Source organism: Pteropus medius, unplaced genomic scaffold (genome assembly GCF_902729225.1).
Source record: "Pteropus medius unplaced genomic scaffold, Ma_sr-lr_union100, whole genome shotgun sequence".
Classification (NCBI taxonomy): Eukaryota; Metazoa; Chordata; class Mammalia; order Chiroptera; family Pteropodidae; genus Pteropus; species Pteropus medius.
In genome coordinates, this window is record NW_024340696.1 from 3102000 (window position 1) to 3126605 (window position 24606).

The 24606-nt window shown below is 33.9% G+C and overlaps 1 protein-coding gene across 1 annotated transcript; it reads right to left on the reverse strand.

Moving 5' to 3' along the window:
* Window positions 1–20647: 20647 nt before the first annotated feature.
* Window positions 20648–22364, reverse strand: FANCF (FA complementation group F). The gene has a single exon (XM_039865741.1). It carries the CDS (start codon window positions 22330–22332, stop codon window positions 21256–21258), a length of 1077 nt encoding a protein of 358 aa, XP_039721675.1. The 5' UTR covers window positions 22333–22364; the 3' UTR covers window positions 20648–21255.
* Window positions 22365–24606: the final 2242 nt, after the last annotated feature.

The window sequence follows — 24606 nt, forward strand, 5'->3', positions numbered from 1 at the left end:
AAAGATTATTATAGCCAAGTTGCTTAAAACATAGTATTGTAGACCAGAGAGGAGACTGTCCAGAGATGATATGCTGCAGTGAAACAAAGTATTGCATCAAAAATACGGTTGACCTATATGACTTTAAAAATTGTTTGCCTCTTTTGTTTGCATTCCCACTTTCTGAAATGAATAAACTGTCTTGAAAAATATAGAGCTGAATCAGTGATATAAGGAATGATGTCCAAAATAGCTGTGCGAATTTAAATTTTATAACTTGACTGGCAGAAACTTAAAGGCTGACCATAAAAAGAAGTGTCTTAGGGTAAAAATAAACTGAAATGTTCTGTTAATTCAAACTCTCAAATCTAGTCCCATATTTCACATTGCACACAAACTGAATCTGAGGTGAAAAACTAAAAATACTTCAATATGAATATATATATTTGTACTTGTTACCAAAAATACTGAAATTGGAAGAAATGGGGGAATTGCCTTTCTCCAAGGACAAGAAATATAAAATATTTTTCCCTGAAATTTTGACAGCAACTTTAGATTAACCCCTAAGTAGCTGAAGCTTAAGAGACCAACAAACACAAGTATGTGTGTATATGTGTATGCATGTATGTCTGTATGTGTATGTGTGTATATATATACATATTTGGTGTATGTACATATTTTTAAAATCATATTTCTCAAGGAAAAGATTTCATATACAGTAAGATGAAAATAATCATTATAATAAAATCTGGCAGACGTAATTGCTACTTATTTAGGATCCTTTCAAATACTTTAGAAGCAAAAACTATTTCAAAGAACCACAAAGACTGTAAAATACTGAGAAGAAACTTAAATGGAAATGTCCATTCCAAGACCTATGAAGAATAAATTAAATAACATAAATGACAAAAGTAAATAAATAGATAACATAAAAGACATAAAAATTCCTGAGTAAAAGGAGAAAGATACAATTTTTCCAGATGAGAAGACTAAAAAAAATATATAGATATCAGCCCCAAATTAATTAAATGTAAATTCAACATAATCCAATGAGAAAGCCATTTTAGATTAAATTTTAGATAATTCTAGAGTTCACCTGAAGTAGAAAATGTGATAAAATAATTAATAAATTCTTGTTAAAAATAATACAAAGACTACAAAAAAATTATTGCAAATTAATGAGGAAAATATACACTACTTAATAAGTAGTGTTGAGATAATAGGATTTCCATTTGTACCCACTAAAGGCAAAAATAAATTTCAGATGGAATAAAGATCAACTTTAAATGAATTAAACATAAACAAAAATATATATATGAAACATAAAAACAAAAAACTATAAAATTTTAGAAGAAAACAAAGGAATATAGTTTTGCAATTAAGGTAGGGGCAGTTTTCCTAAGTAGCAAATTAAAGACTGTGTAGAAAAAGCAGAATTGATTTTTAAACACTTACAACATCGTTATGATTAAAGATGCTACAAAAATGGTTAAAATATAAGGATTAATTTAAAAAGTATTTGAAATATTTTCAATATGTAAAATGCTAACATCTCAAATATATAAGGAGGCTAATAACTTGTAAGATAAAAATAGGTATAAAACAAACAGATATGTAAGAAAGAAATACCAATGGTCAATTACCATATAATAAATGCTCAATGATACTGATAATCAAGGAAACACATTTTTAAATGATAACTTATCATGTAAGATAAGAACATATTTATATGTAATTTGGTAGGGCAAATTGAAGGCTTTTTAGTTTAATATCTGAATAGGTAATATATTCACATGGGCCAAAAAGCACAAGCACAAAATACTATATAATAAATTCTTCCCACCCAGTTCCCTGTCAATGGCTTACCTCTTACAGGCAATTAATTTCATTCATCTTCTGTGTAGTTTTACAAAAATGTTTAATACATTTACAAGCAAATACACAATGCTTTGCACTTTAATTTTTACACAAACACAAAAATTTCTATCTCATTCTTTTTTATGGCTTCATAGCAGCAGTCCCCAATCTTTTTGGCACCATGGACGGGTTCTCCTAAGAGAATCTAATGCCTGATGATCTGAGGTGGAGCTGAGGTGGTGATGCTAGCACTGGGGAGAGGCTGCAAATACAGATGAAGCTTTGCTCACCCCCTGCTGTGTAGCTCCTCGTACCTAACAGGCCACAGACTGGTACGGGTCCGTGGTCCAGGAGTTGGAGACCCCTGCTTTTTAGTATTTCATTGTGTAGATGTGACATAATTAATGAATATATAGGTTGATTACAATTCTACAATTAAAAAAATACACTGTACGTAAGTTTTATCACATAGGTGTGAATATATCTGCAGGATAAATTCCTAGGAGTAGAATGCTAGTCAAATGATATTTGTACATTTGTAAATGAGTACATCTTTTGAGGAGGATATTTAGAGATAGCTTTAAAATTTTAAATAATTACATCTTAGGACCAACGACCAAGAATCAATCCTGCAGAGGTATTTTTAGCATTAAAAATGATGCCTCTAAAAAAATTCATGTTGCAGCATTTTAATGGCAATAAGCTGGAACTCTAAATGTTCTTTCTATGGGAATGATTATATATATAATGGTCTACCCATATTACTGAATATGAGTTAGGTCTATATGAACAAAAATGGAAGAATCTTCAGGATATATGTAATTAAGTGAAAAAAGCAAGTGACCAAACAATATGTATAATATGATTAATGTTAAAAACAAAGAAACAAACTATTACTTCTGTCTGAAAGAATACACATCAAATCATTAAGAGTGATCATCTGTAAAAAATGAAGAGAAACTGGGTGTAGGTGATAGGGGTGATGTGAAAGGGAATTTCACATTTTTTACTGTATGTCTAAACTTACAATATTTTTCAAATTAAAAAATGAGAATGTTAAGATCACCACCTGAGTTTTGAAAGGCAGGGACATAGGTGAACTCACTATGAAAAAGTCAGCCTCTGAAATATCTTGCCTAGCCTCACTCTGAGATCCTAAGGTGGAGACTGCAGATTACAACACATAAAAAGGTGTGTCAACAGGGATGACCACCAAGTACAGCACAAGCAGAAACATAGAGTACTTTTGCTGGTACACACAGTATTCCCATTATAAAAGTGCCTTTTTAGTTAAAAGTAATAAATCTCATTTTAAAATAAAAAACAAAGAAAGCATAGCCACAATCTTTTTAATTTTTAAGTGATAAAAAGTGATAACTTTGGCAAAATATATAAAATGTATTTTATTCAAAAAGGAAAATGCGGAACTAATATAAATAAATCATGTTTTATAAGTTATTTGCAACTGATTGCTTTATATGGATCTACCATATGAGCCTATACTTAACACCTTATAAACATGAAAAATAACTAAACCAGCAGGAGGGATTTCTTTCCCTCAATAAAAGAACCACATGTCAGGTAAAAGGAAAATAATCATATCCACAAACGTTTCTGCACCTCTGTTTCTGCTTAATAACAGTTCATAGCTGAACCATATTATCATCTATTTTACATAATGACTTAGAGTACTCTTTATTTATGATGTGAATCAGTAGGACAGCTAAGTAGAGAGACTTTCTGTTACTGACTCAATCATCTGACAATCTACATACAGAAATATTCTTAGTGAAAAGTTAGATACAGTCCATGATAAATACCAGGTGTCTATGCCCCTACTCCATCATTCCAGCAAAATCGGCAAAAGTTACTCAGCAAATACTGATCCCCAAGGTAGTCAGAATCCTTAACTCATTACCTCGGTCAGCAGTCCTTATCAATCAAATAGAATTATCACCAATCCAGTTTAAAGTCAGGCAATTCATTTTTCCAGTTGAATATTTCTCTGTTAAAATGTTTGTTGTAGGTAAGGATATTTGCTTTTGCTGTTAATTTTGATAGTTTAATATTCTTGATAATTTTGATAGTTTATGAGAATAATGAGTCAGATTCAATAGAAAAATACTTTCATTGTAATTCACATGATTTTTTTCTTTACACCTAATGTACTATGAGTTAAATGGAATGTTAAGAATTTAATGAGTCTCCTAGTACATTTTTTAGTACTCTATGTTGAAAACACATTTATACTGTTAATTTTTTTCTTTTAAAAATATTTCTGATTTATACTTTCAAAGCCAGAAAGATCAGTTTCTTTCTCACTATATTAAAGCTAGTTATTAGTAAGATCATCTGCTTTCCAAGGCTCTTGAAGGTGAAACATCATTTGCAAACACTTCAGTACAAACAGCAGAGTTTAATAGGAGGTTTCAGCTTCTTCTGGCTTTTATAATTTCAGAGCTGGGCTGTAAGTCCCTTTTTTTTCTCCTTTTTTCTTTGTTCTTCTCATAGAATTAGTGCTTGCTTTTCCTTTTATTTTCAGTAGTTCTAGATAGTAAGAAAATTTTTTTTGATAAAGATTTTAAGGCATTCTATTTATATAATAACAAATATGTTAATAAGTAGAATTTTAAGAAAAGGAATAAATTTAAAAAATAAAACCTTATTTGACATAAAACTAGACACTTAGTAATACTATATAACTTAGAGTCCTGGTTATATTTCTACAGTCAAAACTAATTATTCATTAAATTCTGTTAGCCCTTTTAGTTTTAAGCTTTATAGTTATGAATGGATAAAATTGCTTTTTATAACCTTCTGTAACAAGCAACTCTAAATTTTATAATTTTGCATTTCAGTGTTGGAATTTAGGGTAATTTAAGTGTTAGCATAGCTTTTATAAGTGAACAAGTCTCAAAGTATACAATGAAAGTGTTTATCTTATGCATTTGCTCATTTCTTAGCATAATCAGAGTCTTACATAGTAGGAGTTATGGTAAGGTGCTGACCGACTGAATGAAGAACTAAATGAATGAATGACAAAATGAATAAGGAAGACTTGGTTCTTTTGATAAATAGGAACTATGTATCAAAGCAGACATTTACCATCATTTAATATAAAGGATGATTAAGTACAGCATATTATGCACTGATTTGTCAAAAATATTGTGCATACTTACTGTACATGTTTATAATGAAGTCATACCTTTCATTCAGTGTTGCCAGCACAGATACTCAGCAGTTAGAGAATCTTAACTGTTTTATTAGTGAAATAAATACTTCTAATAAAGTTAATTATAAATAAATTCTAGGAAGTGCTAACTGTATTTCCTTGATTTAGAGTCACACATTGGCCATGTTTAATGTGGTGGTGAACCTTTCAATAAACGGCTTCATGTAGTTCAGGAAACTGAATAGTTACAGAACCTGTCTCTCACTTATAATACTTGACATACTCTTCTTTAGCCACCTCTTTATTCTAGAAATGTGAAGATGTAGCCAGAATTATATGTAAATAACACTTGCACTCAACACCAAATCATAGTGATGAATGGTCTGCATGGCTTTACCAAAGAGCTTTTTGAGTAGTTAAAATATGAAGAGAATTGACAGGTGGCATATATCACTAGAAATTTGGGACTAAAAAGTTTTCTCAAATTTTACACTCTGTATTACTCATATGTACTCAGTAGAAATATATCATCTCTCACATAATCATTGCCCTTTCCTAGGAAAATAGACATATTGACAGAAAAATGACTCAAAAGCAGAATATGTATAGAATAGAAAAACAAATCTTGTTAATATCTTTAAAAATTAGGACGTTTAGGCAAAAAAATCTATTATGTTGGTTATATTTTAATATGCACTCAAGTTTCACTTTAAGTGTTATTATCTACCTTGCTAAAAAGGCTTGGTAATTTTTTTCAGATTGATAGGTACATTAGGAGCACAATTAAAGCAATGCTATAGAAATTCACTGCCATTAATTTAGAAAAATTTCATGAAAGGTAAAACTTAGAAGATGATATATCAATCTATAAAAATGTGTTTCAGATAGAATATTTACCATATTAAAATAAACAACATAGCAGTTTTATTTTAATTAATAAATGCATATACTCACTAAGGAACTGGAGAATCAATCATTACTTCTGTAGAAGGCCTAGGGAGATATGATTTGATTCAATTATTATTGATTAGCACATTTATTATTATAATTATCAATGTCATTATAGAACTCGTCATCACAAAAGTTCTATTGCTCAACTCTGGTCTAGAGTGTTGAGATAAAATCGGTTTTGAGAACTTGAAGGTATTTTTTCTGGTTATAGTCTTATATATAAATAATTTAAGATTTTCCTTTTAATCTCTTCCATATTTCAATGCCAGAGGCAGCCAATAAGTAATGTCTCCTATACATTTCTGACAGATGTGACATGTGATTATTTTTCTGTTTCTTTAGGGCACGTCATGCTTTCTGTTCACCATGGTACTATGCCACTAACTCTCCAGATTTCATCAACCTTTTACAAACATTTTACTATGACTGAAAATCTAATTTTTCAACTTCGTTGATATAAAGTAATTACTTTTCATAATTACATGCTGCCAAAGAACAGGAACCTGGATTAGATAAGGCTTATTGATATTGGATGGTTCTACCATGAGAACAAAAATATATATATATTAGCATATTCAGTACTTTTTCCTCAATAAGTCAATATGAAGTTTTTCTGCCAAGGCCTGAAAAATCTTTCTAGTTTTATTAATTCTCTCTTTCCAAATGCCTCTTCATTCTCATTATTTTATACTTTCTTTCTTCTTAAGTCCTATTTCCTTTCTTCCATCCTCACTTCCATCATCAGAGTGAATCACTATGCAATATTTTTTCTTTACTGAGATCAAGGCCATGCACCTGTGTTTTCACATATAAGTTCTCCAATACCTTTTGCTTCCACACATTCTTGTCTATGACTATTCTTTCACCTCCCTGATGTTGTAATCTTAGGTGAAAGATTTCTGCTCCAAAGTGACTTCTCCATTCATTGTCTTTGAATTCTGTCCACTCATTTTTTTCCCTAATGTCTTAAATCTCTAATTCCTTCCTGGTTCCTCTTTATATCAGATAGGATTATATGGTTACAAACAACAGAGATTGTCCCTGGCCAACCCATGAAAAAGAGAATTTATTGGAAGCATATGAATTTCTCACAGACTTACAGAATAGTTGGGGGGGCGGGGGGGCAGGAAGAGGAAAGGGCCAGAAACCAGGGAAACTCTAAGGATCCAGACAATGAGCTCAATCTGTCAGGACAGCATGATTATGGTGAATCGATTCCAACCACATTTTTTCATATTTTGGCCTAAGGGAGAGCGTAGCACCTTAATGAGAGGTCCCACTGAGCTATATACAAAGGGGAAATGCAATTTTCCTAAAGCAAAAGCAGGTTGCTGTTACTTGAAGAGGCAGAGGTACTGCATGCCAGAAACAGAAACTACAAATCTCCTTTATACTCCCCATCAAATATGCACAAAATCATTTTAAATACACACATCCCATAAAATACTATCACTTGCCTCTTATAATTATTATTCTGTAATAATATATATCATTCATTGAGCATTTATTGTACACAAACACTATTCTAAATATTTTACTTGCACTATATTATGTATCCTTACTCTGTTAGTGGGTACTATTATAATTCTCATCTTATTCAAATGAAAGAACTAAGTTTTTTGCTTGATAAGGTTCCAGCCTGCATCTGTCTGGTTCTAAATACTGGGTTCTGAGCAGATACACTGTAATACTGCTATTTACAATGAGTTTTTCAATCCAGTCAATAGTGTGTAATCAGTATTCTATGTTTTTGTTGCATTAATACATTCTCTTTAATTTTGTAATAACTATCTTCTGTTCCTCACAAGCCCTGAGAAACCACTGGTTCTCCATTTGTCAAAAACCTTCTTACAGTCAAATCTGAGGCAATTTCTGTTCCTCTCAACATTCTGTGTCCAGATGACACCATCTTCTTAAAATATTCTTTTCAGTTTTCATGACATCATGCCCCTTTTGTCACCCAAGCATCTTCCTGTATGTCAGCTCCTAAGATCTTTCTTCCTCCTTTGCATCTTAACTCTAAGTGACTCCCTTGGCATATGAGATTTAAGTGCAGAAGACAAAAAGCCCAAGGCCAAGTACAGCACTTATGCCAACTTTCTTAAGAGGGCTAATCAAGTTTTATGGCCATCATTTCTCAGTGTTATATTTGTCAAATGCTTGATATTTATTTCAAACTCTTTAAATTCTAATTTCATTTTGTAACTGTCTGCAGAACATTAGCCTTTCAAACATATATAAAATATATCTTAATTGGCTGTCTTTTGGAATACCTGTTTTTTTTATTAGCACCGTTAGGCTGCTACATCCTGTCAACTATTTAACTTATTTCAGGAATTTTGCCGAGATCATTGAAATTATCTTTTAAATAATGAAATAATGATTATTTATTTAGTCCTAGATTTTCCCCAGTCACTCTGATCTCCAGGACCAAAGAAGTCTAAACAGCATACTCTACTCTGCTAACTTCACTAGTGAATCCTTACCATGAAGTAGAGGTTAGAAGAGATTTTAGCAGTCATAAACCCAGCATCTGGTATCCCTTTTTGATTCATGAACATCTACCCCTGGTCCAATAAAAACTTTTCATCTTCAATCTCTGCTAAGGAATGGGGTGCCATGTAGTAGTCATAGATGTATAAACTTGTCCAAGTTATTTAACTTTCTATTACTCAGTTTCTTTATCTGAAAACTGAGGAGGATAATGGCACTTCATAGCACTATGAAGAAATAAATAAATAATCAAATAAATGAACAAATAATCCGAAACCGTGATAAGTGCTATGATGAAAATAAGACAGACTTATGCAATAGAGAAAATAGAGTGTGTAAAGGGTAGGTGGTAAAGACTAGCTCATATTCCTCCACGTGGCACAGAAAAATGCCATGAAATATTTTGTCAAGTATCTTGCCCAAATCACAAGTTTGTCTATGGCATTTCTAAGAATATTAGCCTAGTAAACTTCACATAAATGAAATAATCTTTGTTTTTATGACTCGTTCTCAGTGAATCTTTGCTGGCTGCTGCTGATTACTTTGTGTTTTGCAAGTGCTAGCCAAATTATCTGTTCAGTGATTGGTTATGAACTTCAAAATAGAAAGCATAATAGTCATTTCTATGTTCTACCTATGCTCAGATTATACAGAAAACCTTGGAAAGCTACTTCTTTAATTTTGATTTATTTTTCCATTGTGACTCTGTTAAAGAAATATTCTGATACTTGTTTAAATGGTAAGGAATATTTTATTCAAGACTATCATAATAGGGGTATTGCAATAGGGGAGAGAGATTGGGTTCAACTCTGAATACAGCAAAGATAGCTGAGGATTTATTGCCAATTAGCAGAGTGAGTGAACAGTGGATAGAAAATTACTAAGAGGAAAGTAAAAGGGGATTCTTGCTAAACTGGCCTTACGAGATTCTTGCTAAAGGCAGGCCAATGACTTAGACTCAAATGTGGGGGATGAAGAATTTGATCAGTTATCAAGGGTCACCAAATATCAAGGATGAGAAGATGACTTAGCAGGATTATTTGGTAAAACTGGGCTGAGCAGGCCAAAGACAGGACTGGACAGGGGCCCAAACTGAGGTTTGGTTGAAAAGAGAATTAGAGATGCCTAACTGATGTTTAGTCAAGGAGACAGTCTTTGTCAACCTGAAGTCACCCATTTTAGTCATGAAATTCTCTCTAACATGGTATGGGTTTGAAATTAAAAACAAAAAGAAACCAAAAATAATGATGACTTGCTATGAACTGAATGAATTGCAATATTGTCAGTGATTTTTTTTTAAACCCTTAGAAATTTCTGGTCTTGGGTTAAAGCTTAGCAATATACCTTCTTTGGAATAGACTGAAGAAATGATTATGGGGATGAACACTCAAATAATATCCAGTCTTCACAATGTTTTGAGTGCCCATTTTTGGAAGTTATTCTATAACTGTTATTGCTTAAATTATTTATTATGCATAATTATATCTCTAAGAAGCCATTGTAAAGCAAGTATTTTTATTTACACCAAAATTTCAGAATAGAATATTTAAAGCACACACATTTCTATTTATTCGTTTTAATGTAAAATAGGACACTTGAGTGATTTTGTACTCTTTTATTTATTTTTTCTAATCTTAACAATATGTATCTTTATGTATTTATTCAGAGTTAGGACATCAAAAAAGGTATATATCTATTTGATAATTAATGGACAATGTTAACCAATATGTTATCTGTTAAGGCATGCCAGAAGTTTGCAACTGCTAGTTACAGAAAGGTCACAATCATTTCTGTCTTTCTATCAATCTTTTCTGACCCAAAAGAATGTTTGAAAAGAATGTGATTTGGTACCTCTATCTCAAAGTTACAGACAAATCATTTTCAATTAACAGATTTAATTGTTAACAAAGTATGTAATCCCTTCTAACATTTTAAAAAGAAAAACAACTTCTGGCAAATACATAAATAATAAATAAATAATCAAAAGTTAGTCAATTACATATAATTGTTTATGGTAACATACATACACTTGTTTTATCAGTTAGCCAGTTCTCTCTTTCTCTGGCTTCTCTTGTCTCTGTGCCTTCTCCTGTTATGATATATATTAGTAGTCCAGAGAAAAAATGTATCTGATTGCTGCTCAGTTGTTCTCAAAGAAGACATAAATCAGTCCGATAGAGTCTACAGATTCACATTTAAAATTCATCATTCAGTGTCCTGTTGATGAGTATAAAATTAATGGGTCTAGTCACCTTGGCAGTGGTTACCAAATTAATTATACAGTGGCTATATTAAAATATTTCTCAGCTACATTCATAAAGATTATATATATATTTTTAAATATTTGGCATATTGTATACAAAAAATTGTATATGCTTACCTCTTTAATTCAACAAAAGTGCAAATAAGAAAGTGAAAATCAGAGCTAATGTTACTGTTTAGAAATAACAATCATTAAATTCAGCTGAAGTGCCAGATATTTTCTATGCATACATCTATGCATATATCTATATCTGTTGATACATATATCTATATCCACATCTATATGGATATATAGAGTTAGATAAATAGAAAGTAAACAAGTAGATAAATAGACAAAAATAATGTGCAAAAATTGAATTTAACAGAAAAAAATCATAATTTAATAAATTGCTAATAAATAGTTCTTTAAGAGATATTAATGACTCAAAGCTTCCTCTATGAAAAATATATAGCTATCAGTGCCTAATCAAGAAAACAGAGCCCATGCTGGGTGCTCCATTAGAAAGTTTATTAGAGGAAATTTACTTTGAAGAATTAGATAAAACAGTTACAAAGAGCGAGGCAATCATTATTAAAAAGAGCAAGAAGCCACCCACCGCCCAAGAACAAAGAAGAAAGTGGTTTATCCGAGTGCAGGAGACTGACCTTCCTGGAGAGAGGTGAGACTGTGGAGGCCTTTCTTTAGGAAGTGGAATTACGTAGTTATTGCCAGAGAGGGTACTCAAAGCAGAGAGAAAAAGATGCTATTGGCTTCTCCTTATCCATCAGTCTCCTGCTAGGGATTCTCATGGGCTAAACCTGTGGGTTAGGAGGCCTAGGAAATACAGCTTATCGAGATTAGCCCTATGACTTAGAGAGCAAAGCAAGGACAGGGTAAGAAGCAGACCTGGAAACCAACAGGCAAATTACCAGTGCCACTCTTTTTAAGCATAGACCTGGAAGCCAACAAAGCACCAGATAAGAAAAGAAAAAAATTGTGAAAAAGAAGAAAGAGTTGGAGACTTTGTTAAACCATATTATAATTTAGAATAGCATTGCTTGGCTTTTTATCACAAAAGGTGAAGAAATTATTTTTTCTACTTTCTCCCTCCTCCTTTCTCTTCATCTCTCATTTTTTTATCAGTGATGTATTTGTTACTTGGCCAAGATTTATAATATGCATTATTCTTTACACACACGCATACACGAATGTAATAGATTCAATACATGCCACCAATCTTCCCCCATATTCATGTTCTTTAATTTGTTCTCATAATTATTTTAATTTCAATTTTAAATATTTCTTTACAATCGCTTCATATATACATTTCTAGAGTTTCTGCTTGAGATTTTGCCTCCTTGAGAATGACTGTTGTCATAATATTAAAAAGAAATATTGCTGAATATATAATTCATGACAGATTTCATGGTAATTTCTCCACTCTCCTCTGGAAATGGATGTTGCACTCATTTTTACAAAGGCTCCTCAATTTATCTTTTGAGTTACTGAATCTCATATATAAGTAGGTTATTTTTATTTTTTTAAGCTAAATTTCCTAAATTTGCTCATGATTAAGAATTTCTGTGCGCTACCTTTTTTTTTGACAAAAATATCAAGGGTGGTATAATAGTCATATATCACACTTTTTTCATCCTTTCAGAGGACTATTTATGCTACTTATTTTCTTTGTGGCATGCAATCTAGGTATGGGAAAATCTGAAGTTAACCCAGTCTTTTTCTTATAGCTGATTTACTTTTTCCTTCTTTGATTCTTGTAGTGCAGTAACTTAATCAGAACATATTACTTGATTGTTTGCTATTGATTTTTCCTTGAATGTGGTATGCCTTATCATTCTTTAGGTTTATTTTATATTTTTTTATTTCAGATTTTTTCCATTATATTTTTCAATATTTTTATTCATCTCATTTTTGAGGAGTTGTCTACTCCAAGGATATCAAATGCCCTAATGACCTTCGATGCATGATTTAACCTGCCAGAACTTCCACTTCCTTATGAATAACATGGGGACAATGCTATTTATTTTGTAGTGTCGGTGTGATGATTGAGATAATACAAGTAAAAAGCCTAACAAAGTATCTGGCAAATTGTAGTTGCTCAATAAATGTTAATCTCTTTCCCTCAGGCCCTTGGACCCCAAGCCCATCACTCTAATGCTTTGTTCATTTAACTAGAAACTGCTATTTCTATTAGAAGTATTGCCATTCTTTAAGAAAAAAACGTGATATGTGAATGTATGCGTGAGTCTCAGTAAGTTGTAAAGAATATTCATTTTTAATTTCAGTTCTAAAAATAACCATTCTTTCTTTCCCTATTCTTTCCCTCCCCATCAAAATTAAAGGTAAATCTATACTGTCTTTTACACTGTTCCTAAAAGATACACTCCAAGTCTTCTTTTTTTTTAACCTAACTCTATCCTACTATAACATAATAATAATATTTTGATAGCCAATATTCCTTGTGACTTCATTTATCCCCTCCATCAGGGAGTAAGAAACACTTATTTCCTTGGGGAGAGGGAAGATATAACTTAGAACATATCAAGTAGGATCCTAAACACATTTTTCAAAACTTTTACTGTGGTGGTTTGACTGCTTTTGAATTCTGAAAACATAGCTCTGTACATTAAGAGTGCCTGTCTGGAGGACTCAGACCAAAAGATTATATGATAAACTACATGATGAGAGAAGGTTATGTGATAACATTTGACAAGTCTTTTCATAGAAAAGAGATTAAAATTATTTTCTGGTATAGCATAGGAATTTGAAGAGGATTTGGAAGACAGAGTAAGAGATTTCAGATGTGAGTATGGAAGTCTTCTTTCAACTCTGCCTCCCCTCACAGTCAAAACCCTAGAGAAATCATAGAAAACCCTCCATAGGTTTGCTAAACAAAAGCAGAGGGAATTAGGGAGCTTTTGCAGCACTCCCATCTGGAACTCTGGAGAAAGAGCTGAGATAGTCATGCAGAGTGTACGCATGCCATCATGCAGGCATGGCAGGGCCCAAAAGACTAAGGGCTTCAGATTCCTCATCTTTCTTCCACAGAACCTTGACAAGGAACGAAAATTATTTACATGTCGGAGAATTGAGAGCCTGTATACCTAAGGAAGTGGCAGTGGGGCTATGTGAGGAACCACAAGTATTAGCTGAGGAATGGACAGCCTAAACTGCTGTCTGATGAATAAAGGATGTGACTTCTCATGACATCAATACTGCCAGTGGCAGCTGAGGTATGGACATATTTATCAGGAAGTGACCATGAAGTTCTTCACCCACTACTCATGCCAAAAGAACAGATAAGTTATACCGGTAGAAGAGTGCCCACAGGTCAGAGACCCTTCTCTGGAGGATGCCAGATGACATAAAAAGCCCTCCTGAGCTGAGATTACCAATAGAATACAGAAACAGCAGGGGGAGTATTAATCCAAAGAAGACTGAAATTTCAAACACAAGGCATTTTATTATCTTAAACTGGCAAGATCAAATCTTCTGTTACCAGCAGAAATTTGGGAGCTCAGTTCAGTAGGAAAAGAAAATTGTAATGCTCAACATGTGATGATGTAATGTGAAATTTTAAACTGGCTACTCTACCAGGACATTTACTCAAGCAATAAAAGCTTCATAATTTCCACTAAAACTCTTATTTGAAAATTGGTAAAATAATATGACCCACCTGACAGAGTTGTTATGAAAACTGAATGCATTAGTATATGCAAAAGAAACCCCTTAAAAAGTATTAGCTATTTTATTATAATTACTGATTATGTCCAAGATCATGTTGATTGTGATACAGCAACTTTCTTTGTACATCCAGGTCATTGCACAGGGCAGCATGCATCAACAACATTTACCCATTTGAGAATCTAATGATCCTCCCAATAAAAATGAATATATGAACACCAAATTTTGCATGTAATTTCAGGAGTTCAAAAATAACTCAGCCCCTAAAGGTTGGTGGACCCAATGCTGAAAGCCCCTAGTTTTAACACTTGGAATAAGTGTCTTCTACTAGGACACTAAACTTCCAAGGAGCTTGATTTTTTTCTCTCATTTCTGATAGAAAAAGTAAATTTGTCCCTTCAAAATATTTTCTTGGAGAATGAAAAGACGATCAACAGACACTAATGCCAAAATGACACAGCTGTTGGTATTATCTGACAAGGATTTTAAAGGAACTATCATATTAATGATTCAATGAGCAATTATAAACACATCTGAAACAAATAAAAAAGGAAAGTCTCGGTAAAGAAATAAAAGATAAAGAAAAATCAAGTGGAAATTTTTGAATTGAATAACATAATAACACATAAAAAAAATCAATGGAAAGACAGAGGCAAGAATCGGTGAACTCAATGATAAAACAGTAGAAATTATCCAATATGAACAAACAAGAGAAAATAGAGTAAGGACAAAAATATGAACAGAAACTTGGTGACTTGTTGGACTAAAACAAATATTTAACATCATGTCATTGGACTCTAGGAAAGAGGAAAGATTGAGGCTGAAAAACATTCTAATAAATAATGGCTGACTTTTTCCAAATTTGGCAAAAGCCTATTGATTCAAGAAGCTGATTAAATCCTAAATGGGGTAAATCAAAATAGATCTACACCAAGGTATACCATAATCAAACTTGAAAACTCTAAACAAACAAACAAAAATCTTAAAGCAGAAAGAAAGAAATGACATTTTACCTACAGGGAAAAAACTATTCAAGTACTAGATTTGTCATGGATGCCAGAAGAAAATGAAACATTTTCAAATGCTGAATTAAAAAGATATGTCAGCCCTAAATTCTTTATCTGGTTATATTATCATTCAGGAATGAAGAGAAAATCAAGGCCTTCTAAGATGAAGGAAAATTAAGAGAATGTGATGCCAATAGATTACCCTAAAAGACTGACTAAAAGAAGTTTTTTAATATTCATGATCTTTATTGTTTTTATTAAAGAAAGACAGTTATCATTCGTATCCAAATTATATGAGAACATGGAAGCATAGAGCAATGATAGAATTTATCTGAGGTTGTCCAGAGATAAGTGTTATATGATAAAGATCGGTCATAAAAAGAAAGCCATTTAACAAGATTTTTAATTTATTTCCCCCTCTTTTCTCCTCAGTTACACTTTAGTTTCCCCACCATAAAAAAAAAATCAGATTTTTAAATCTTATTTAACTGTTAAATGGAATCATGTCTTTTAATCATAATATTATAAGTGTATACTATTCCATTCACAGAACCAGACTATAAAAATGAGTAGAATACCTTTAACGAATTGCAGAAATCATATTCTTCAAATATCCTGCCTAGTCTATAATGACAAACAGTAAAATAATTTTGAATCTACTGGGACCAATTTGCTGGTGCAGTGCAGAAGGTCCGGTGCTTCCAACTATAATTAGAAAATGGTGCCTGCTCTAGATTAAGTCTTGGTTACTATAGAAATTCCATATGCAACCCCTGCCTGCTGACTAGTGAACTAGATCATGTATCTTCTATAAATTGCTCTTGTTAGTCACTTGTAATTCATTTTATGTTTCCAACAATTTCAAACCAGCAGTGACAGCAACACATGTTTTTACAATTATTAGAAAAACAGACCAGAGAATGTGCGCTTCCAACCTCATCCCCACTCTTGGCTATTAATGTTTATGTAAACTACTGAATATTTTTGAAAATCATCAGCTTGTGAACATGATTTTTTAGAAACACGAGATAGAAAAAACATACTCCCTTTCTGCCAAGAATATTTATTACAAAATTATGAGATCTCTTTATCTCTTAGAAGAGACTATAAAATAATTTATAATCTGCATTATTTTTCCTATTTTGCATTTTGATAATTTATTAGTAATATATTATTTGACATTTGATCTTAACATCCATTGTGGATTAAAATTCAGTTAATATTCTTAAGGTACCTAGTGTGTCTTAGATTAGCAAAGATTTTATCCATTTTGTTCAAGGGTTCATCTATATTCAGTGAAAGTTAACGGTGTGCTATTTTCTTTTTCATTCCATTTTGGCACATTGTCAATTCTTATAAATATATGCATAGCCTCAAACAGAATATCTTACCAAATAAGTATTGATAATATGTCAGACACTTGGTATAACAATGAATATTTCAACAGCTATCCCAAAGAGCTTTGAAAAATTATGGAGAGTAAAATTCCAATATTGATGTGCACATATAGCTATACCTCATACATTGTTTTTCAAACAAAGCTTAAGAAATGAGAAATTTGGTTCATACCATAAAAAATATAAGCTAAATAAATTGGTTTATAAACATTTCAGTGCATTAAATTATAGTCTGACATATAAGTAGTCGATCAATACTTATTGCAGGAAGAAATGAATAAAAATTTGCAACACAAATGTAAAACTGAACGGTTATATGTAAAGTGAGGATGCTTTGTTATAGTAATAAATAAATTTGCCTTTAGAATAAATTTATTTTCAGCATTGATGTGTAAAAGCCCAAATTTCTAATACAAATTTCAAATATATCCCTAACGTTGAGACTATAATAGACCTCATTCATAGCATGTCACTATTGTATAATATGTAAATATAAAATACAAACTGATTATTCACATTTTATATCCCTATGCTTACACTTCTGAATTACTGCATATGAAAAATTTTAAGATTTAAATCTTGATCATTCATGAGAAAACAATAAAATAAAAGACTTTAAAATACCACAAAGCTCTTTCGAACTCAAACCTTTACCCCAACATTAAGAGTAATGAAGCTTAGAGAGACAGTTGTATACACATTAATTGTTGTAATTGTTCAAGCTACTTTCCCTTAGGGCCACCATATTTCTAAGCCAAAAGGGCACTCTTAGCCCACAATGACAATTAGTATCTGATAAATGATGCTACTTTCACACGTCTAATATAGTGATTGATCATTTCCAATTAATTCTTAAGCAAAATCAATGGTTCCTTCCCGGAGCATTTACATTAACTAATTTATATAAACATGAATACCCTATACCTACAATTTACTAGGGAAAATGGGCCATTCTATTTATAACTGATTACTAATTTAGAGTTTTGGTATACTGTAGAGCTCAAAAAAATATATAATAGAGCTATAAAGATCAAGTAAAATTGGAAAATTTAACCACAGTAACAAAATCTTGACATTAGTAAATATTGATCCAACTCAAATGCAACAAAGCAGCATTGGAAAATTTTTCAGATTGTTTGGTTATAGCTTAGACATGTTACTATATATTGGAGACCCCACTTTTTGTTTAAATTTATACTCCTTATAAGTACTACTAAATGATTTATGTTTCTTAAAGATATGACCCTAGGGTCATGCTCTACTCAAATGTTTGCTGCATTTATATTCCTTTGTTTACTCCACTCCTATGTATTCACAAATAATTATCAACTACTCAGCATAGTAAGAGGGTCTTGGATATTCAAGCAAAACAGAGGCAATCATGTCCTCATGAGCTTACACTCTAATGGAAAAGATGAACACACATGAACAACACAACTATAATAGGAAAATGGGTGGTCTGAAGGAAAATAACATGGTGAGATATATTTAGATTGAGGCATTATGGTCAGAGAATGAAATTAAGCTGAGAAGTGAAGAACTTGGGTGAAGAAATAATGAAAGTAAAGATTCTAAGACAGGAAAAAGCTCGGCCTATTCCAAGAACTGAAAGAAGTAATATATATATTTGGAGTCTAAAAATTGGCTTAATGTAGACTAGCTTATCACTGAAAATAAACAGATGGTGAAGTATGTGGGTATAGATGCTAGTATAGATGCAGTGGTAAAGTCTGTGTTATGTTCCCTTTCGATTACTTCAAATTTTTCAGTGAATATGACTGAGAATCCATTACTTGAGCTGTAGGTAAAGTATGGGTTGTAGAGGTGCAATAAAGTGGAAAAACCAGCTAATTGCAGTGATCTGGCAGAGGTATGATGGACGAGTGATCATACAAATTATCAGCCAAACCAAGAAACTTTAGAGAATATAAGGGGACACTTGAATTATGCCAGGACAACAGGCATAACTTAAATCTGTTTTGAGCACACAAGAATTTATGGTCCATCCTAGCTTGTATTAGGTGGATGAATGGAAAAGGAGATAAGGGGAAATTTGTTGCCAGGGTTAGGGAAGAGAAAGAATTCAAGGAAAATTCTCTGGTTTCTATTTACTGAGAAATACATGGGAATAAACAGGCTTATGTGGGAATATTAAGAACTGTTTTGGGTGTTTGGCTTGAGAGGCTTGCGAGATATTTAAATGGGAATATTGGTCCTGAAGCTCTGATGAGAGCTCTGGGCTAGAGATATAAATGGTGCAACTGACAGCACATAGGTCATGGAAAGCCATGACCTATGTGGAAATGGATGAGATCACATGGGGTGAAGATGTACAGAAAAGAGGAAACAGACTATTAAAACTCTTAAGAAATGCCAGAAAGTTAATTAGGGGAGTTATCCAGAACATCAGACTGAAAAAAAAAAAGTAGTTAGTAAAAGGAAACCAGGATAAAGTGGTGTCACATGTTGTGAGAAAAGGATTTCAAACCTGCTTTCAAAAAGAAGGGAGTGGTCAAAATGTCTAATGTTGCTGACGGGTCAAGTAACTTGATACTGGGTGTCTTTTGAATTTGGCATCATGGAGATGATTGGTGACTTTGACAAGACTTATTTCAGAGGAGTATTGAGGACAGAAATTTTGACCGCTGTGAGTAAAAGGGAAAATGAAGATGTCCACTTCTGGCAAAGCCTTGACTATATGTTCAGTAAGGCCCAACTGCTACAAATAGATTCTCAATAAAATATGCTTCTAATACTTTTGTTGGAATTTCAGGAAATAAATTTCCAAGATGTATCTCCCACCCACTTCCCTCTCCCAAACATATCTATCTCCAAAAACAGAGATATGTGAGTAGCACGCAAGTAGGATTTGGAAACTGCTGTGAGCAACCCACAAGGTAGGGAAACTGAATCCAAAACTCTTGCATTAAGCCAGGAAGCTTGCCAAAGTGGCCCTAGGTTAGAGGTGTTTACTACTCTGACAGAAATAATTGCAAATGCCCTCAGGGGAAAGAATACCCTATTTAGACTCCTAGGTTTCCATAGATTAAAATCAATGTATGTGTCTCCTGACAAAAGGAATTGCCTCCTTGCATTAATGACAAATGCAATCTAAAGGATGGTCTACATAGATTAGAGCTAGAAAAAGGAATCAGACCACAGGAAATAAGAACTTCCTAGTATTAACTGATGATCGTCTAGAAAAGTGGTGTACTTGCTAGTGGAAGTTTACTCCAGGTTCTACTATAGAATAAAATATTCTACGAGATTATACAACCCCTTTCGCTCTAATTCCACTTATGGAATTAAAAAATTAGCTCTTGGAATATCAATGTTTTTCAAAGAATCTTGCTACCGGCTTAATTATAAACAAAAATATCAATGAGTGAAAAACTATATCTAACAAAAATGAATAAATTGCTCTTAAGTTTGGTGATTGGGAATCACTCTGCCACATCTGGTGAGCTTCTGGGTAAACTCACAAAATTAGGTTCCTACACACATGAAACAAATATTCTAAACTGTCTCCATAGGACAGCCACTATGGGAAAGATAAGAGAATTTAACTGTTTTAGTCTAAATACTTAATTTAACAGATGAGGCGACTGTAACACCAGTGTTGTGATTTATTACTAGTCATTGGCAGAAGCAGCACTAAAATTTGGGCCTAATTCAGAAGTCTGCTTTGACTTCTGAATGCTAAATTAATATCAAATGCTAACTTAATATCCAAAGGCATATATTTGTATTTACTGTGCTTTAAACAATTTTTCTAGCCCTTAAGTCAATGCTTTAAATTATTGTTTCATCTTTCAGAGAGTAATAATTTGTAGGAAAGAGAAACAAATTTTCTGAATAACACAATTTTAATACATATTGAGGCTGGTTAAATGGTTATTAGGTTACAAAGGCCAAAGTCAGAGTTTAAATGCCAAATAGGCCAGTTAATTTTTCAATCCATTTCTGACAATGCATGTTGTTGGTTAAAGAAAATTCTCCACTGAGGGGGTGGAGAACGGGGGAGTGTTAAAAAAAAAAAAAAAAAACTACACAAGTAAACCATAGTGACAGAAAAGGTGTCTCGTCACTTTAAAGCTGCTTTTTCTTTAAGTACTTCTCTTTTCAGCATTTTTAGAAATGGACTTTCTGAAAAAGCAACCTATTGTTAATTCCATGGCTTTAAGTAGTATACTTTCCAAGTCATCTCCTCTAGCCAGAAAATCCATGGCACAAGCCAGTTACTTCACATATTTATGATTGTAAATTGTAATTACACCTATTACAAATCAGCACCTAAAATAATATTTTGGACAATTAATGTATAAGAGGTTTGATGGGAACACTGGAATTTTAATTTTGTGAACCATACATTCAAGTAATCAGTAACAGAACAATGTCCATAGAGAACTGGGGCCTGGGCTGTGAACTAAAACTTGTCTTTTTCCAAATGCAAGCTCATGCACCACTCCCAAGAGCTAACAACAGGTCTGTCCAGATGCTAAGACCACGGACTTCGAAATCTCCGTCTTTCGACTTGCAGGACTCCAGGGCAGTTAGAACTTCATCTTTCAGAGGTGAAGGGGCCTGGCAGAGGCTTTGAAACCTGCCGCACAACTCCTCCCAGGGCACATCTTGGGACTCAGCTCCAACCCAAATGCCTTTCTGAAGATCGTAGTGCAGACGTCGACCCCAGTCTGTTAGCTGGCCCAGATAGACCTGGAAAAGTTCTGGATGGCGGCTTGCCACGGAAGTTAAAAGCCCAGCTGGGAGGTTGCGGCAAAAAGTAGCCACAATATCCGACTTCCCCAGAAGCCAATGAACCAGCTCTTGCCCTCCCTCTCCCGGGGTTTTGGGGCTGCCCACTTCCAACTCATCTTTTGGGGGCCTGGGAGATGACGGCAGCAACAGCGCGGCCGCTATCACCTTCAGGAAGTTGCTGTGAGGCAAGCGCTCCCACAGGCTGCTGAGAAACTGGCTGGGGCCCTCCGCTTCGGCCCGGCCCACCTCGTGCAGACGCTCTAGCAGCAGCTCCGCTTGCGTCTTTATCAGTGCGTCTTCCTGATAGGCCAAGCTCTCTCCATAGCCGTTGAAGCGCAGCAAGTGGACAGCGGACCGGCGGCGGGCGAGGAGGGCCAGGCTGCCTTGGAGCGTCTCCTTTTCGGCGTCTAGGACGCCAGGGCCGGGAAAGAGTTCCTGCACCAGGCTGTGAAAGGCGGCATCACCCAGGGCCGGGTTCTCAAGCAATCGCTGAGACAGCAGGAGGTCGCAGCGCCCCAAAGCCCGGAAGTTCGTTAACCCCGGGACTGAAGCGGGCCCAGAGTCGCCCTTCAGTTTCCACTGGTTTTGCAACCGCCGTTCCAGAACCGTGCGAATGTGGACATTGCGGCTAAAGCGCCTGTGGATGTGGCCCAGGTAGCGAGCCCACTGGAAGGCCCTGCGCACAGTCCCGGGGTCCCAGCTGCTGACGTGGGTCGTGCGGGAGACAGCCAGAACCTCAGAGAAGCGATCCAGGTGCTGCAAGAGCGATTCCATGAGGGCGCACGAAAGCCGTACTTCCGCTTTCACCCTGGAGACCGCTACTCTCTGCGTGCCGATTGGCGTGTCCTTGAAGTGACACGCCTCTCTACAATGCTATTGGAGAAAATCCCTGTCAATCTGACAACAAGGCTTTAATCCGGGTACCTCGACTCTGGGAAATTTGAACTAGAGAAACGGCCAGGCGGTTTTAACTCTCGCCACCAATATGGTCGCTTTTAGGGGAGGGAAAGTAAGTGTAGGCTATCCTAGTGAGAATTCCAAGAGCCACTTGTGAGATACCGTTAGTCACAAAAGTCTCCGTGCTTCCTTTCACTTTGGGAATAATCCCTAGTAGAAATTTCCTGAGTTTTGCTTGGGACATTTAATCTGTGTTAAGGTTTATTATAACTGGGCAACGCCGGAGATATGCTATTACTTATAAAACAATGTTATTAAACGAAAATTTTAGTTCAATCTGGCTTAGTAAAATTATACTTACTCCAGTTAATGCCAAGCACAATGCTAAAGTCTGGGCCTTGATATTGTTCTTTCATCATTGGAATTGAAGTCCTGGTTAATAAAAAGGTAAACTTAAAGATTAATACTTTATTAAAATTTTAACGAAACTTAAAATTTTATGTCAAGATTGCACTATTATTTTGTTTTCATAATTTGCAAGACAAAATAGCTTAGCTGACAATTCTCACAAATAAACAACTGAGAGAAATGGCATTTAAAAGCATGAAACAAAAAACAAATGCTTGGCTAAAGATGAGAAGAAAGGGTAGAAAAAAAGGACCAATTTCTGGACTGTCATCTGAATTAGTCACTCATTCATTTATGTATTCAACAAATATTTATTTGCCAACTCCTAAGAGTTTCATTGTCAGAAAGCCAACAACAATTTCTAATTTACTGAAGTTGATGACATAATAACTCATTTGAGCTGAATTTCTTTCTAGTTTTGAAGACAACAAAAACTGTTTTAATCAGTAGTCAGAATTACTGTTTTGTTTTTGCTTTAACAAAGAAGAGAATTTTCAGAGGGGGAGAGTCATTTTCCATTTATGAAAATGAACATTCCCACACCTTTTAAAAATTAAATCAAGCAATGGTACTTATGCTCTTTATTCAATTTTATTATTTGACATTTTCAATTAGCCAAAACTTATTTGGTCTTGAGGTACTTACTTGATTTTATCTTAAATACACCATGTATCCTAAAATTCTTTGTCTTAGCTACTAGAAACTTTGAGCCAAAAGTGCAGTCTACCTTTAGCAAATGTACAGGCTTCGTTAAGGCATTTATTTATTCTTATATTGAGCAGTTATTATGTCACAGTGTATGATACTAAGGATTTAATAAATAAATGTAGCCCTTGTCCTAGTGAAGGAGTTTATTTCCTAGCACTGAAGAGAGAAAAACAAAAAACCTCAAATATGTTAGGATGTAATGTAGGTGGGTCTCTAAGACAGGTGATAGGGAAGGCATCTGTAAGACACTGACTTTTTACCTAAAAGCTCAAAGATGAGTGTTGAGAAAAGTTTTCAAGGCCAAGGAAACAGTTAATTTGCAGGTACTTGAGTTGAGAGAGCCTAATCCTTTCAAAGAGGTGAACAATGTCCAATAAACCTACCTTTGTTTAGGGATAGAGGTGAGACACTATGGCAAGAATTGAGCAGATTAACTTTAGCATCATATCTTTTTATTTTAAAAAAATTTTTATTTTATTTTAAATCTTCACTTGAGCATTTTAATGTGTAAATTTATACATATTTCACCTTAGCTTATTTTCATTAAATAAACAATGTCTATGAAGTTTCCCCCTTTAGAAGAAAGAAAAGCCTAGGGTTTGGAGCTTCTCAGCAATGTTTTATTTAATTGAACACAATTCACTGGTCATTTACTAAGCTTTACTATATGTAAAGTATTAGGTATTGAAAGATGATTATGACAAGGGCCTTCACTTCCAGAAACCTACATTATTGAGTCATGGGTAGAGAGGAGCACAAAAACACTTACCTATAATATGAACAAGATTTTAAGTGTTTTTGAAATTGTAAAGATGCTATGAAAGACCAGATGTAAACTGACAGGAGACTTCTAGGAAGGCTTTACAAATGACCGATCCTTTGTTATCACCCCTACCCTCCTTGCACAATATTGATACAATTTGAGATACTGACTCCAGCTCAGCTGGAGGAGGTAGGGCCTGATAATGTTGAGCCAATCATTTTAACCTACTCCTTTCTTAACTCAGTAATTAATTTAGGAACCCAATCTTAAAC

Bases quoted from the DNA above. Each gene is read 5' to 3' on its own strand.
- FANCF (XM_039865741.1), bottom strand. From the start codon at position 22,332: ATGGAATCGCTCTTGCAGCACCTGGATCGCTTCTCTGAGGTTCTGGCT.